The sequence below is a fragment of the Crinia signifera genome, chromosome 19, assembly GCF_055691185.1.
Source record: "Crinia signifera chromosome 19, ASM5569118v1, whole genome shotgun sequence".
NCBI classification, from domain to species: Eukaryota; Metazoa; Chordata; class Amphibia; order Anura; family Myobatrachidae; genus Crinia; species Crinia signifera.
In genome coordinates, this window is record NC_139226.1 from 17,640,024 (window position 1) to 17,656,253 (window position 16,230).

At 45.3% G+C, this 16,230-nt stretch overlaps 1 protein-coding gene across 2 annotated transcripts in view; it reads right to left on the reverse strand.

Moving 5' to 3' along the window:
- The window catches only part of LOC146041713 (uncharacterized), a 114,615-nt gene that overhangs the window by 8,037 nt on the left and 90,348 nt on the right, over positions 1 to 16,230 (reverse strand). Inside the window, exons 1-3 of one of the 2 annotated variants that reach the window (XM_083161625.1) lie at positions 14,459 to 14,539; positions 12,066 to 12,188; positions 3,751 to 3,897 (exon numbers count right to left, since the gene is read on the reverse strand). In XM_083161625.1, coding sequence (XP_083017751.1) covers positions 3,751 to 3,897; positions 12,066 to 12,188; positions 14,459 to 14,510 — 322 coding nt within the window. In that variant the 5' untranslated portion in view covers positions 14,511 to 14,539. Of the gene's footprint in view, positions 1 to 3,750; positions 3,898 to 12,065; positions 12,189 to 14,458; positions 14,540 to 16,230 lie in introns of those variants that run through there. The other variant, XM_083161626.1, reaches the window with a different exon arrangement.

The following is a 16,230-nucleotide window of genomic DNA, read 5'->3' on the forward strand; positions in this document are numbered from 1 at the left end:
GCAACGAGCATGGAGCCCCTGGCAATGAGCATGTAGGTAAGCAGCACTTATGTAGCATCATTTTTAATAGGCATTATATGGTGTAAATTTTTAATGTGTGCTTTTGGCGCACATTTCCCTGTTTATGAAGCATATTGTGAATTTTGGCTTAATACGTGTGGCATTATGTGAATTTTGGCACAATCCGTGTGGCATTATGGGAAATTTGGCTCAATCCGTGTGGCATTATATGAATTTCAGCTCATTCCATTTGGCATCATGTGTAAGGGGCAAGTATAATGGGGTCTAGTATTTTGTTGCATAATGTGTAGAAGTGGTATATGGCATGGTACACCACACACACCCCTTTTGAGTGGCCACACCCCCTTTCCCAGAGCGCAGCTTAAGCGCACACACAACTACATTCTTCTCTTTGATGCCAAGGTGGGTATGTGTACTTTAAACACCAGAACCTATTTTTTATCCCATTCTCGCCCTCTCTCTGCTCTCCTCCTCTCTCACCACTCTCTTAGCATGTACACTGGCACCGCTAACACCCCCAATCCCAAACCTACTCCTGTCATGGTGCTCCCCTGTTATTTTCTCCTGGATTCACCCCTGCCCACCATTAACAAACATAAAATACATTGGCCCTCACAGGAAAGCAAGAGACCAGTAAATAACAGTTGAACTGGTGGTGTCTGTGAACTGGTGTGGACATCTCTAGATCTGGTGCTAGACTTGAGAACAGCTCAAGGCACACAAGTGTACCACGGCACAGTGGTTGAGAAACACACAAGAGCATACACACAGTATATTACCGTGTTTCCCCGATAATAACACTGTATTATTTTTTTTGTAGAGAAAAAAACACCACAGGGCTTATTTTTGGGGTAGGGCTTATTTTAATTAACCACGCCCAGTCCTGCTTTTATAGCCAAAATGCCCACAGTCCTGCTTATATAGCCACCATGCCCACAGTCCTGCTTATATAGCCACCATGCCCCCAGTCCTGCTTTTATAGCCACCATGCCCCCAGTCCTGCTTATATAGCCACCATGCCCCCAGTCCTGCTTTTATAGCCACCATGCCCACAGTCCTGCTTTTATAGCCACCATGCCTACAGTCCTGCATTTATAGCCACCATGCCCCCAGTCCTGCTTTTATAGCCACCATGCCTCCATCTGCTTTTATAGCCACCATGCCCCCAGTCCTGCCTTTATAGCCACCATGCCCCCAGTCCTGCTTTTATAGCCACCATGCCCCCAGTCCTGCTTTTATAGCCACCATGCCCCCAGTCCTGCTTTTATAGCCACCATGCCCCCAGTCCTTCTTTTATAGCCACCATGCCCCCAGTCCTGCTTTTATAGCCACCATGCCCCCAGTCCTGCTTTTATAGCCACCATGCCCCCATCCCTGGTACTGGGAGCGGGAGGCTTCAGCGGTACCAGGGCTGATACAGTACTGCAGCAGCATCCCTCATGCAGTGCGGTGGTGAGGGGGATAGTGGGGGTGGACCTGGGGGCATTGAATTTAATGCACAGACTCAGGTAATGGGGATTCCAATAAGGCTTATTTTCGGGGTAGGGCTAATTTTGGACTAGTTCGCAGAACCAAGGGTATGGCTTATTGTCAATGTAGGTCTTATTATCGGGGAAACACGGTAAATACATGGTCTCGCCTTATTTTGTAGCTATAATAGATTATTGTGTGTTCACTAAAACCAGTTGCACAGATCACTGGGACAATGGTCAGTCCCCCGAGACCGTAGAATGCACACTAGACTCTAGTAAAGCGATAGGGTCTCCTAGTCACGGCCGCCGACAGGGGGGGTCTGGGGGTACTTGAGTCCCGGACCACACCACTCTGACAGAGGGTAGGGCCTGGGCACCTCTGTCACCGCAGCATGCATGGCCACCAGGCAGCACCCCCTTTACAAACTGCTGAGCCCGGCCGCCGGCACCTGCAGCGGGCCGTGGCTGTCCTGCTATCTAGACAGTAAGAGCCTGCAGCATCTGTCTGGGGAAAGCCCCATCCCCCCCACCTTGGGACAGGCGCTGCAAAGTGATGTACTGAGCGCGTAGCCAGTCGGATGAGGATGAGTAGCCGGCGCCCGGGGAACAGGCTGTGTGGACGCTGCAGAGGAGATGGATGAGTTTCAGGCAACGGAGGAGGTGAGAGGGGTCCCGGGCCGCTATTAGGCTGCTGCTCACATCTCCCACATGTCCCCGCTCGTTTCGGCCTATGGTTATTTCATAGTGTTGGGCCGAGCCTGGGCACACAGAGCCGCTGCTGCCGGTCCCCGCACTGTCACCGCCCTGGCTGGGGGGATCCCATGTGTACATGTGGCAGCTGCGTGAGATACAGCAGTGTCTCCTTCCAGCCTTCTGTGGTGCTGCGCCCATAGATGCCACTGCTGAGCCCAGTATGGGGGGGAGGGGGGGGAGAACATGTCACTTGCCATGTATAGGAGTTGGGCTAGTATATATTGCCTCTGTACACTAAGCTGAAATAGTTCAATATATTTTGGGAACCAGCTTGCGAGTTTTCTGTAACAACTCAAGTGACACTGTCTATTATGTACATTTGATTTCGCTTAATGGATTATTACGGAACTGTTCTGACTGCAGTTCTTTATTCACCATGAATGAAGACATAGATAACTAGGCTAATTATAAATGCTTTGTGGCTTGTAGTCTAGATACATGCATCACTGGTATACCCCTTCCGCTGTCTCCCCACTCATGTGCGGCATTGGCAATGGTGTATTCACTTGCCGATGCCGCCGACAGCGGGATCGCTGTAGTGTGTATGGCCCTTAACACTGGGGGGCCCTGACTATTTTGTCAGTCCCGGGCCCCACGGATTCTGATGGCAGCCCTGCTCCTAGTGACCCTAGTGCTATTGGTCTACTAAGCTGGTGGCTTTTGAGGAGGGGGCCCGCAGAGGCATAAGTTCATTTGAGTTGCCTGGGGACAATTTGAAGTTTGGTGCCCCCCAATAATGGAAAACAAATAAGTACTGTATATAAAACGCACACCACGTACAGAGACTCAGCTGTCTGCATTGTGCAGAATCAGCATTCACCTGTGGGTCCCATCTCACAGTCCACCAACAGTGGTGCAGACACCGCCACTTGTGGCAGTACAGGCTGAGTGGTAGTAGGCAGGAGCCATCCAATCCCTTATTCCAGGTGTTAGCAGGGCTCCTGGAACAGAGCCAACCAACTCTGCAACAGCCTTAGGTGCTCCACAGAGCTGTAATGTAAGAGCAGTGGTCACAGTTGGATACTGCTGTAAACCACACAGATGCTGCTGTAATTGCAGGTGCCCTTTTAGTGCATGGAGCCCGGAGGCTGGAACCTCCATTGTCTCTGGTAATTACACCTCTGGTCCCATACAGAGACAACACGTGGGTCCCCTCCTCTATTATTGTGCCCCAGCCCAGTCTGTTTACTGTATGTGACTGTTGTAAGGAAGTAAGTAGGCTTGTCGGGTTTCACACCTTCGGGATGCCAGCCCCGGAATTTTGACCGATGGCATCCTGGCTGCTGGTCAACCATATGTATCCCATGCTACTCTTATAATCCAATTCATTACGGGCCTGATTCAGACCGCATAGCGAGTATGTAAATGCCAATTGCCGCCACACCAATCGAACCGCCCTACCGTGACAACCGAATCCCCTCGTAGCATGCGAGGGGTTGAGTTCATTGATGCCCTCAGGTTGCAGGCTACTACATGTACCCCAGAATACCCTGTAGACACTTACATGAAGGAAGAGTTTGGTTGCAGTTATCGGTTTTACAACATGAAGTTCCCGTTAGGATTGTGCCACCGTTATAGGTCCAACTTCCAGTTACATCACACAGATTTGCTGGTTCGCAGGTTCTAAAGTACTGTTCGGATATAGCAGATCCTGTATACAGCATATGAGAGAAGACATAATGTAATTCATGACATATAGAAGGTATATTAATGTACGGTTATACTACATGGCATGCAGAGTGTTATATACATTTATAGTACTGTGTCTGGGGTGCAGCAGATCCTGTATACAGCATACGGGAGAAGACATAATGTAATACATGACTTATAGAAGGTATATTAATGTACAGTTATACTACACAGCATGCAGATTGTTATATACATTTATAGTACTGTACAACAAAATTATAGAATAATGACCGCGCTCCAGATACTGCAGCCCCAGATTCACCCCAAGACTCCTAAGATCTTGAACAAAATATAGCAAACACAATGGGCAATCTTAGGCGCTGTATCTTCCTGTTTTCTTTCTTTTCGCAGTATATTCAATCTCTGCGTCCTGATGTTCAGGATAGGACACTGTCAACTGACCTGTAATCAGTGCCCTATATGCACATCAGGGTTTCTTTGATTTTCACAAGATATCTGCAGGGCATCAATTCCACACTCCCACACTTGTGACTACTAATAGGATAGGACTCATCCAAGGGTCAAAGCCCTATGTTCATCAAAAGGTTTCTTTTGGAATAGGTTCCGTGCACACCAGGAATCACCGATATCCAATCCAGTTGGTAAAGTTATACACTTTATTGCATACACCAACACTCCAATAAAATACGATAAAAAGTCCAAAAATGGGTATATAAATGTCGGCCTTTCTCTGACGTGTTTACTGATTATAGGGTAATTTCTCAATACCGGCCAGTGTTTTTTAAAAATTCTTTCTATTTCTTTGGACTGGCCAGTAAATTTGGTGACGAAACACACCCCAAGATCTTTCTGTGTCTCCCGGGTCATACTGACCCCTTGTTCCCTTTGTTCTATGAGTTGGGAACCTCTTTCTCTTGCCTTGGCGACCATCTCAGTACCATAACCCTTATGAATAAACTGCTGACTTAATTTGTCTGCATGTATTTCATATACGGGGCCCCACGAATCGCGGGAGGGGGGATGGCGGGGGGCCCTCACCTGGTGTGTCTGGTGAGTAGCTGTGTCTTTGCTGGGTAACATGGGGAGGCAGAGGGTGTCTGGCACTGTGCATACCTCCCAACATGACCTATGCCAGGAGGGACACAATGCTCTGCCCCCGGACTTTCTTCCTAATGTATGATTACCTCCATCTGTGTTGAACAGGTTAATTGATAGGAAAGGTGCTTCAACACAGGAGATGGCAATCACACATTAAAAGGAAAGTGCCGGAGCAGAGCATTGTGTCCCTCCTATGATTGTGGGCTCACGGGGCTGGTTCTCTGTCATGTAAGTCAGAGGCTGCACCCAGCGTTACAGCTTCAGACACACTTTGAGTGACAGATGTAGCCAAATATATAATATATATATATATATATATATATATATATATATATATATATATATATATATATATATAAAATGTCAACAGTTGGCAACAGTAGTAGCACTGTTTATATATAATGCCCGCACCAGTTGCTGAAAGTAGAAGCGCTGCTTATAAATAACGCACATACCATCGCTTCGGGTCCCCAGGCTACACTACTGCCAGGGCAGGGTCGGCAATGGGTCAGTGCTGACCACACATGTGCAGACCCCTGGCTGAGCGTGTGCAGGGTGATACATCCACGCGATAGAATCGTATATTACAATGCGATCCTGGGCGATAATATTCCGCCCATATCGCATTATATATGCGATCCTTAATAAATGGGCACCATATGTATGCAGACATTACTTTATCCCTACATTGTAACATAGCGCATAGAAGGCCAGTGAGGGGAGTGACGGGCAGTTATCAGGAGGCTGTACAGCTTATATCACCATTTGTTACAGCTCACCCACCTCCATAGATCAACAGTTAGTTTTGGTTATAGAAGTTAATATTTCAGTAAGAAAAGAGGGCAGGGGGTATCCTCCCAATGTGTGACATAGTATATGTCCCCATGTGACCCCATCCATGGTAAGAGCAGCGCTTTGTATAATAGACCTATATTGGGCCTTTCCTATGTCGAGATGGTCTGCCTATAACTTTTTAATGAATTTTACTGTCTCTCAAAGTTCAGATTAAGTTACATGTATTCAGTGTATCCCTCTCACTAGATGAGGGTTATACATTGTAGCTTTTGTTTAGAATGATGTTAACTGTTGGCTCTGTGCCCAGAGTCACTTCTGTTTACAGGTATTTTAGTTAGCTGTGCCAATATTAACATGTTAGAGCTATGTTCACAGTTGCAGTATATAATTGATGATGCATTAAATTACATTCACTTATGTTATATGATTCCCTATATTGGGTTCATTCGCTTCCAGAAATGGGCGGAATTAGTGCAGGTTTATCCTATTCAGCATATAAAGGAAGATAAATAATAACGCATACAGTATATTTATATCTTTAGCCTTTTAAAGCTTCACAGCGAAGCACGCGTCGGCTTCTGCTGTGTGCTTGTATAATTGTTTTGTGTGCACTTTGATAATTTTGTCAATGAATAATACTGTATTTAACCATTTAAGAGACCCGGTGCTAACCTTATGTGTCGAGTTGGCAATAAGGAGTAAAGGCTGTCACTAAATCAGCCCTCTCCAAACATATCAGACGACATTGACCGCGTATTCAGAGCACAGTGCAGTAACCCTAAAATGCACTTAATCTATTAGGCATACAGATAAGGGAACCTGTCTATATTAGTGCTCTATAGAGGAGTAGTTATAATTTCTGCAATACACAATATATCTCCCATAGGATCTCAAAACTGGCAAAAGCACCCTGTATGTGTGATATGGCTGCTTAAAGTTGATATCAGAGCTATCTAAACAACTCTAGCAACATAAGATAAAGCACTAAACTTGTATGAACACACGTTGCAATGACGCAGATTACTGTATGAAAGCATTACATACAGTATATATAAACTTGTGTATGAGAACTAACTACCTATATATATACAGTATATATATATATCTATCTATATATATATATATAGATAGATATATATATATATATATGGCTACATCTGTCACTCAAAGTGTGTCTGGAGCTATAACGCTGGGTGGAGCCTCTGACTCACATGACTGACTCACATGACAGAGAACCAGCCCAGTGAGCCCACAGACAGTGCCAGACACCCTCTGCCTCTCCATGTTACACAGCAAAGACACAGCTACTCACCAGACACACCAGGTGATCACCATACACCGCCATACCTCCCAACATGGCCCTCTCCAGGAGGGACAGAATGCTCTGTTTGTGGACTTCCATCTTAATTTATGATTGTTATCACCTGTCATTTTAAACAGGGTAATTGATAAGAAAGGTGTTTAAGCACAGGTGATGGTAATCCATAAATTAAGAAGAAAGTCCAGAAACAGAGCAATGTGTCCCTCCTGGAGAGGGTCATGTTGGGTATGCACCTCTCTCCCTCCCCCCCCCCCCCATTCACGGCATCCCCACGATTAAATGGCACATGCAAAACACTGACATCGCTATGGTCGACAATGAAAAAGGTTGACAAGATTTATTTTTCACTTTTTCAATGTTTTCATATTCATTCTCATGTGTCGACATGGACACCAATGAAGTGCCACACTTATGTCAACATTTACATGTGTTGAACTTTCTGTGTTGATTTTTTCTTGTAGCAATTTTTTTCCAGTGACAACTATGAACTATGTGCACGTCAACCTACACATCATCAACCAATTCTTTGTATAATATATAACACCTGTTCTGTTTTACTGTAGGTGTTTTAAGTCAGACCTTTTACTGCTACTACTACTGTTTATGTAAATGCATTCTGAATGACAGCAACACCCTACCATCCTTCTACAAGAATATATAACCAACTAGGTGATTCATCGCGCCCCGTGGCCCCCCTCCCGCAATTCACGGACCCCCCGCGCACCCCCCTCCCGCGATTCGCAACCCCCCCTCACGCAATTAACACCCCCTCCCACACTTTGCGGTCCCCCGCCCTCTCCCGCGATTCGCCGACACCTGCGCCCCCTCCCTCCCTTGATTCACGGCACCCCCTGCGCCCCTCCCGCAATTCACGGCACCCCTAAGCCCCTCTTTAGTCCCCCGTATACTCACACACCCCTATCACTACCCAGCTTCCTGCTCTCCTGAACCGTAACTTCCACCACTGTTTTGCCCACATGCCCCTATCATGCCTCATAGCCCAGCCTCCTGCTCTCATGCACCCGAACTCCCACCCAGTAGGAGGAGACACTGACTAAGGGCCATCATCCTGTACTCCTGTACTGCCACGCTGGACCCTCACCCACTGGCAGAAGCTGCACAGTATCTCCCACCCTCCTCTTTAGTCCCCCTTATGCCCACACACCCCTATCACTACCCAGCCTCCTGTTTTCCTGTGTCGAGACCTCCGCCAGTGGGGAGCCACTGACTCAGAAACACCCTACTATACTATTGCACACACACACACACCTAAACAACATGCACACACAGCCCCCCCCACACCCACAAATGTCACTGTACCATCCACACTATCAATGTACATCTTACTCTGTAACCGCTTTTTAATTAAACAAAACAATACACACCCCCTTTCAAATCATATGCTCTCTATTTAACACATTTCACCTATAACTCAAGTTGCAATACAGGCATCTTTCATACAATTCTAACCATCTTTCTCATATACAAATGTTCACAAATTAAGGGGGCGCAGCCCCTTACGACGGTGTGAAGAGCGCCCGTAGGGCGCGATGAATCACCTAGTATATATATATATATATATATATATATATATATATATAGATAGATAGATAGATAGATAGATAGAAAGATATGACATTATCAACCCACCTGTACATGCTAATTAGGTAAAATTTGCATTAACCACTTCCACCCCTTGGAGTGAATGAACCCAATATAAGAGTGATCAGAGACTTTCAATAAATCAGCCCTCTTCTAACTTATCAGGTGGCACTGACCATGTGTTTAGAGCAGAGTGCTACAGTTCAAAGCTGCACTCTATTTGGCATATAGACAAGGCGTCTTGTCCACAACATTGTACGGTGGACCAGCAGTTACAATATCTGCAATACGTTATTTACCGCACATAGGATCTCAACATTGGCAAATTGCCCTGTGTGTGATACATCTGCTTAAAGCTCAACCTAACAAAATAATTACCTAAACAGCTTTAACATCCTGTAAAACAGCACCAAAACAGGTCACAACAATACAGATTTAATAATGCATTACAGTACTTATTTCCTAGCACGGCGCCTGAGATTTTGATTGTATCCATCGGGTCCAAAAAAATTGCGTCGATCGCATCGCATGCAACCAAATCGCATGCAATGCGATCGATGCAATATTTACATCGGAACCAATGTAAAATGCTCCCTGAGACCCGATTTTACATTGGGCCCAATGTTAAACGCCCCCCCAGACCCCAATTTTCATTGTATACCCACCCTGATGGGTCAAATGCCCACCCATTGTTAACGCCACCCCACGATGAACGCCAACCCGAAGCATGGCAAGCGCAGCGAGCCCGCGAGGGGCGGCGGTATGCGTCCTCCGACCTTTTCATACCCCCCTATCCAAATCAGCGTGGAGTTGATTTTAGATAGTGTGGCGAGCGCAGCGAGCCCCGCGAGGGGACGCACATTACTTTACAGGTATTATGCGTCCCTACACGGGGCTCGCTGCGCTCGCCACACTTCGGGCTCGGTGGCTCGCTGCGCTCGCCTCACTATATAAAATCAACTCCAACGCCGACGTGGATAGTGGGGGTATGAAAAGGTCGGAGGACGCGTACCGCCGCCCCTCGCGGGCTTGCTGCGCTCGCCACACTTCGGGTTGGCGTTCATCGTGGGGTGGCGTTAACAATGGCGGTGGGCATTTCACATGTAAAATACCAATAAGAGTGGGTATACAATGAAACATTGGGTCCATTGGCCCATTTAACATTGTTCCCTATGTAAAATCGTGTCGATCGCAACGGTCGTATTCGCATGCCTTAACTTAAGGCATGCGATGGACGCGATTTTTTAATTGTCGGGGAAAAGGCTAAAAATAGGCCTGAAATCGCGTTGGTCGCGTCCATCGCATACCTTAAGTTAAGGTATGCGATCACCTGCGACGGGCGCCATGCTATATATGCTGAATAGGAAAAACTTGCACTATCTCCCTCTATTTTTGGAACTAAATGAATCCAATATAGGGAATCATATACTATATGTGGATGTAATTGAATGTGTCTAGCATATCGACCTAAATGCATGCCGACCTAATGGTGTCAACTGTCTAACAACTTGCTGGTGACCCAATGACCTTATCCCACTGAAATACCTGTACACTGAACTGACTCTGGGCACAGAGCAAACAGTTAAAAAATTTTTAAAACAAAGCTACAATGTATCTATTGAAAGGGATACAATGAATACATGAACTTTGTGAGACAGTAAAATTAATAAAAAATAATTATAGCCAGACCAACTCGACATAGGTAGGGCCCAATATACTGTAGGTCTAATGTACAAAGGCCTGGGATTCACCCTTTAAGTATAAAATCCCTATATTCAAAGGATTTATTAACAAATTAATTTATAATAAACTGGGTCCCTGACGACCAACAGCGACTCCATAGGTAACATTGGTCCCGATGTACTGATGACAGTCTTACAGGTCTATATAGTACCTAAATCAACACGTAATTCATTGAACAAAGTAGAAGTAAAATAACACACACAAGAGAACTACACACAACCCAATTTTTATTGAATCAGACTCTATTTTTCTTGCACAATTCTTTACTTTAACATATTTCACTGAAGTGAAAAAAGCATTTTATTAAAATCTATTGAAAGTTAAAAGTTACATTTTATAGTAATTTCGGTACTCTTTACCTAGAACGGCGCCCATCGCGACCATCGCGACCATCGCGACCATCGTATGCACTAAAAAACGGGTGCGATGCGATGGCCGCGATTTCCCATAGGGATCAATGTTAAAAGTCAGATTGGACGCGATTTTAGTGTTCAATGCCTCAATGCCCGCGATTTTTCCATAGGAAACCATGTTAAATGGGCCACAGAGCCCAAATAGTCACCCTAAAGTCTGAAATGGCCCCCACAATTGTTAACGCCACCCCACGATCAACGTGAACCCGAAGCGTGGCGAGCGCAGCGAGCCCGCGAGGGGCGGCGGTACGCGTCCTCCGACCTTTTCATACCCCCACTATCCACGTCGGCGTGGAGTTGAGAATAGAATAGTGTGGCGAGCGCAGCGAGCCACCGAGCCCAAAGCGTGGCGAGCGCAGCGGATACCTTCACAGGTAAACGCGTCCCTTCGTGGGCTTCACAGGTATCCGCCGCCCCTCGCGGGCTCGTTGCGCTCGCCACGCTTCGGGTTCACGTTGATCGTGGGGTGGCGTTAAAAATTGTGGGGGCCATTTAAGACTTCAGGTGGACTATTAGGGCTCTGTGGCCCATTTAACATTGTTTCCTATGTAAAAATCGCGGCCATTGAGGCATTTAACACTAAAATCGCGTCCAATCTGACTTTTAACATTGATCCCTATGGGAAAATCGCGGGCATCGCGGGCATCACGTCGCACCCGTTTTTTTATGTGCATACAATGACCGCGATGCCCGCGATTTTTTGCCCGCGATGCCAATCGCAGGCGCCGTTCTAGGTAAAGAGTACCGTAATTTCTATCCAGTGTGCCAACAACGGACATCCTTCTGTTGTATAGTACTGACATTTCTAAGCTCACATTCTCCCACCTCATGTTAAGGCTCCTGTCTCCTCCTCCTAGCAACTACTCTCTGGTGTATTGTGATGTTTGAGGGCTCAGATCCACACACACACACACACACACACACACACACACACTCACACACAACAACCTTGGTAGAAGAAGCTGCTCTCACTGGGCATGATCATATTATATATATACCAGTGCTACTTTTGTCAGAATTTAAGGCACTTGCCAAGAGGAGGGGGGTTTCCCGGCAACCAGAAACCCCCACTGTGTTTGCCCATGAACTGCCATTCCAAACTGACTCACTGGCAGTGGGCGAGGCTCTCCTATTTTAATTTTGGACTGCGCTGTGTTCAAGACAGTTTGGAGGAATACAGTCCAGTTATTGACATACCTTTGGTTGATATTTTCACGTATGCAGCCAGACAGACATTACCAGAGGGGCAGGCCACTGACACAGTTTCGGTGCAGGAAGTACCACCAAATTGATAGCAATTGTAACATGAGAGAGAAGATCCTACAATAGAAAATACATTATACAGTAAGTATTAATGACTACATAGTGAGGTAAAAAGAAAAACTTCAAATTTTAAAGGTGAACAAGAAAGGTGTGGTAAATGCAAACCAAAATATTAGTACAAAAAATAAAAGTGCAATACAGTATGGACCCGATTCAGGCCTTCGGTGAACAAAAAACACCAAAAAAAAAAAACAGTATCATACATTTTTAGTTTTCTGACGGATTCTGATGTGGATGGTCTTGGCCATTAGTGTGGCCCTTGGGTTAATGTGGCCCCACACTATACAGTGCATATGTTAATGAATCACAGCGCTTCACTTTTTCCACATTTTGTTACAGCCTTATTTCAAAATTTAAAAACAAATCATGTTTTCCTCTCAATGGCCCTCATTCTGATTGACCCCCAAAGCTGTGAAATTCGTAGCTTTGAGGGTCATCTAAACACCACCCGCCCTAAGGGGACCTTAGGGCAGGCAGTGTTTAGATGACCCGCAAAGCTACGAAGCTTTGAATGCAATGGCTGTGTGAAAATGTGTAAATGTTCCAGTTGCTGGGATATGTATTGAGATGCTCCCTGGAGACATCTGTAGACCACCACATGTGCACAAAGTCCCAACCACTGGATGCACATTGGCCAAATATCGAGCTTTAGATTAACCATATAACCCCTTACATACTACCTGATCCTCACCAACACCAAAAATGGTGGCCATGGGGACCTAGCAGGGTGCCACCATCAGTAGATGCATACACGCTACCTGATCCTCACCTACACCAAAAATGGTGGCCATGGGGACCTGGCAGGGTGCCACCATCAGTAGATGCATACACGCTACCTGATCCTCACCTACACCAAAAATGGTGGCCATGGGGACCTGGCAGGGTGCCACCATCAGTAGATGCATACACGCTACCTGATCCTCACCTACACCAAAAATGGTGGCCATGGGGACCTGGCAGGGTGCCACCATCAGTAGATGCATACACGCTACCTGATCCTCACCTACACCAAAAATGGTGGCCATGGGGACCTGGCAGGGTGCCACCATCAGTAGATGCATACACGCTACCTGATCCTCACCTACACCAAAAATGGTAGCCATGGGGACCTGGCGGGGTGCCGGCATCACCAAGTGCCTACACACATGCCAGTGAGGGAAACAGAGTGACAGCATGGTGCGGGGACAATGGGAGGATCGGGGGTGTATGTCGTTAACAAGGACCTGACTCGTTAGTAAATGCAGGATGAGGGAGGGGTCATTAACAATGCATGGCAGCTCGCATCATTATCAATATTCGGGGTACCCTAGATGAAAGTCCTTTCTGAGCCATATCTTTTACTATATCCTTTAGTGTGTATGAGGCTTATGGCTTTGTAGACTGGCCAATGGAACGGAGATGATGGAGCCCCAAAGAATCACGACACATTTGTGTTTTAGTAGCCACCCTCCGTTACTGCTCAACAGTGCCGGGTGTTCATGACTTTCCCAATATATCCATAACTGCAACTGTCATCATGAGACCATTGGGAACACTCACAGGGGTCTTATTGATTTGCTAAGCAGCGTAATTTCCCTGCTTAGCGAGCCAACTAACTCCACCCACCAGCCATGTAAATACCCTCCCCCCTCCCCCACCGTTCGCACATCCCAGCCGCTTTGCATAAACATCCATTTTCATGGTTGCGTAGAACACCAAATTCAATCAATGACCACTGAACATTGAATGATTTTTATCCTCTACGCAAACCATTCTAGGCTGACTTTGACTTGCGCAGTCTGGTCCAATTATGTGCATGCGCAGAGGCTAAACATCGGTCCCCAGTGCCAATTTGCTGGAGACCAAGCAGATAAGAATGACCCCCACAGTGTGATACTAAATGCATGATCATTGGGAAAATGCTCCAATGCATGCAAAATTACCATCACGTCCATCTCTGAATCGAGACCAGAAATTACAAATTGATAACAGGAAATAATAGGATTATTTGGAACAGGGCGATATACAGTGACACCGAGGGACTTTGTAATCCAAAATTGTGAAAATCATCAACAGTGGAAGATGGCAAATAACGTACTGTAACTTATATTGGTATAAAGTACATGCATGCAAAATGTGCAGATACAAAGAATATATAAAATTGCCGTGATCTATAAAACATTAATAACCAATGCAACAGTTCATTAATTAAATGCAAAACAATAATAATAATAATAATAATAATAATAATAATAATAATAATAATAATGGTGGAGAATGTCGCTTACCTGTCGCTGATAGAGCAGAGAGAATGAGCAGGTGTAACAGCAGGGACGCCATTATTAGCTGCTGCTGTGACTGTTCTATAGGAGGTAAAATCTCAAAGTCACCTCCTTATTTATACTATAAGGAGTCTGAGGCGGACACCTGCTGATGGGAAGTCACAGAAATGACTTGCTGGGAAATTGTTTGTATTTGGAAATATACGATACAGCAGCTTTCTCAAAATAGTACAGTATGTAAGCTTCTGTTCTGCTTCTGTGTAATGTTAGCATTACTGACTCACAGCACTAAGGTCATGGGTTCTATCCCACCATGTGTTATATATAAGGGGCAGTAGGGATGGTGTAATGGTTAGCATTACTGACTCACAGCACTAAGGTCATGGGTTCTATCCCACCATGTGTTATATATACGGGGCAGTACGGATGGTGTAATGGTCAGCATTACTGCCTCACAGCACTGAGGTCATGGGTTCTATCCCCACCATGTGTTATATATATGGGGCAGTACGGATGGTGTAATGGTCAGCATTACTGACTCACAGCACTAAGGTCATGGGTTCTATCCCACCATGTGTTATATATACGGGGCAGTACGGATGGTGTAATGGTCAGCATTACTGCCTTACAGCGCTGATTCATTGGTTCGATTCCCATCATGGCCCTAACTGTGCGGAGTTTGTATATTCTCCCCGTGCTTGCGTGGGTTTCCTCCGGGCACTTCGGTTTCCTCCCACACTCCAAAAATATACTGGAAGGTTATTTGGCTCCTAACAAAATTAACCCTAGAATGTCTGTGTGTGCGTGTACATGTGGTAGGGAATATAGATTGTAACCTCTACTGGGGCAGGGACTGATGTGAATGTTCAAATATTCTCTGTAAAGCGCTGCGGAATATGTGTGCGCTATATAAGAAACTGGTAATAAATAAATAACTAAATAATTTGCTTCTATGAATATAACAAACATGTTAGTACATACGGTACAGTATGATTATTTTTTATGCTGGTAGTGGTACCGGTTAAAAGGGAAAAAAGGATGCGTACTGCGCATAGCTGCTCAATATAAATAAATCTATCTGAAAGGGAAAAGGAATAGAGCGCTTGAATATGTGTTAATTATCTAAAATAATTATGTGCGTGCCGTTTTTTATAAAAAAAACATTAAAACATAGATTTATGTTTAAAAACTTTTTGCCATATTTGCAAAGAAATACATTGTTTACAGCGCTTTTTGCGGGGTTTCAGGTGGGTGCTGTGGTGCCGTGACTTGGGTCTGCGGGTGGTCCGTTATCGGTACACTAGGAGGTATTTCCTTCTAACTTACCCTAACTTTACCTTCCTTTCGCGTCTCTCAGCTGTTGACCGTCCTCTCCGGCAGAACGCTGCAAGTCACAGCACCACAGCAGCCACCACTAACCTCGCAAAAAGGGCTGTAAACAATGTATTCCTTTGCAAATATGGCAAAAAGTTTTTAAACATAAATCTATGTTTTAATGTTTTTTATAAAAAACGGCACGCACATAATTATTTTAGATACTTAACACATATTCAAGCGCTCTATTCCTTTTCCCTTTCAGTGGTTCCGGTTGCTAGCTCTCTCTTTATTAATATTATTGTTTATTTATATGGCGCCACAAGGGTTCCGCAGCGCCTGACAATACATAGATGAGCAAAAGAACAAAACAAGAAAATAGTGATTTACAGTACAAATACAGTATGGTAACTAAAAGACAGTTGCAGCAGCGGACACTGGGGCTATTATAACAGTGGCAGAGA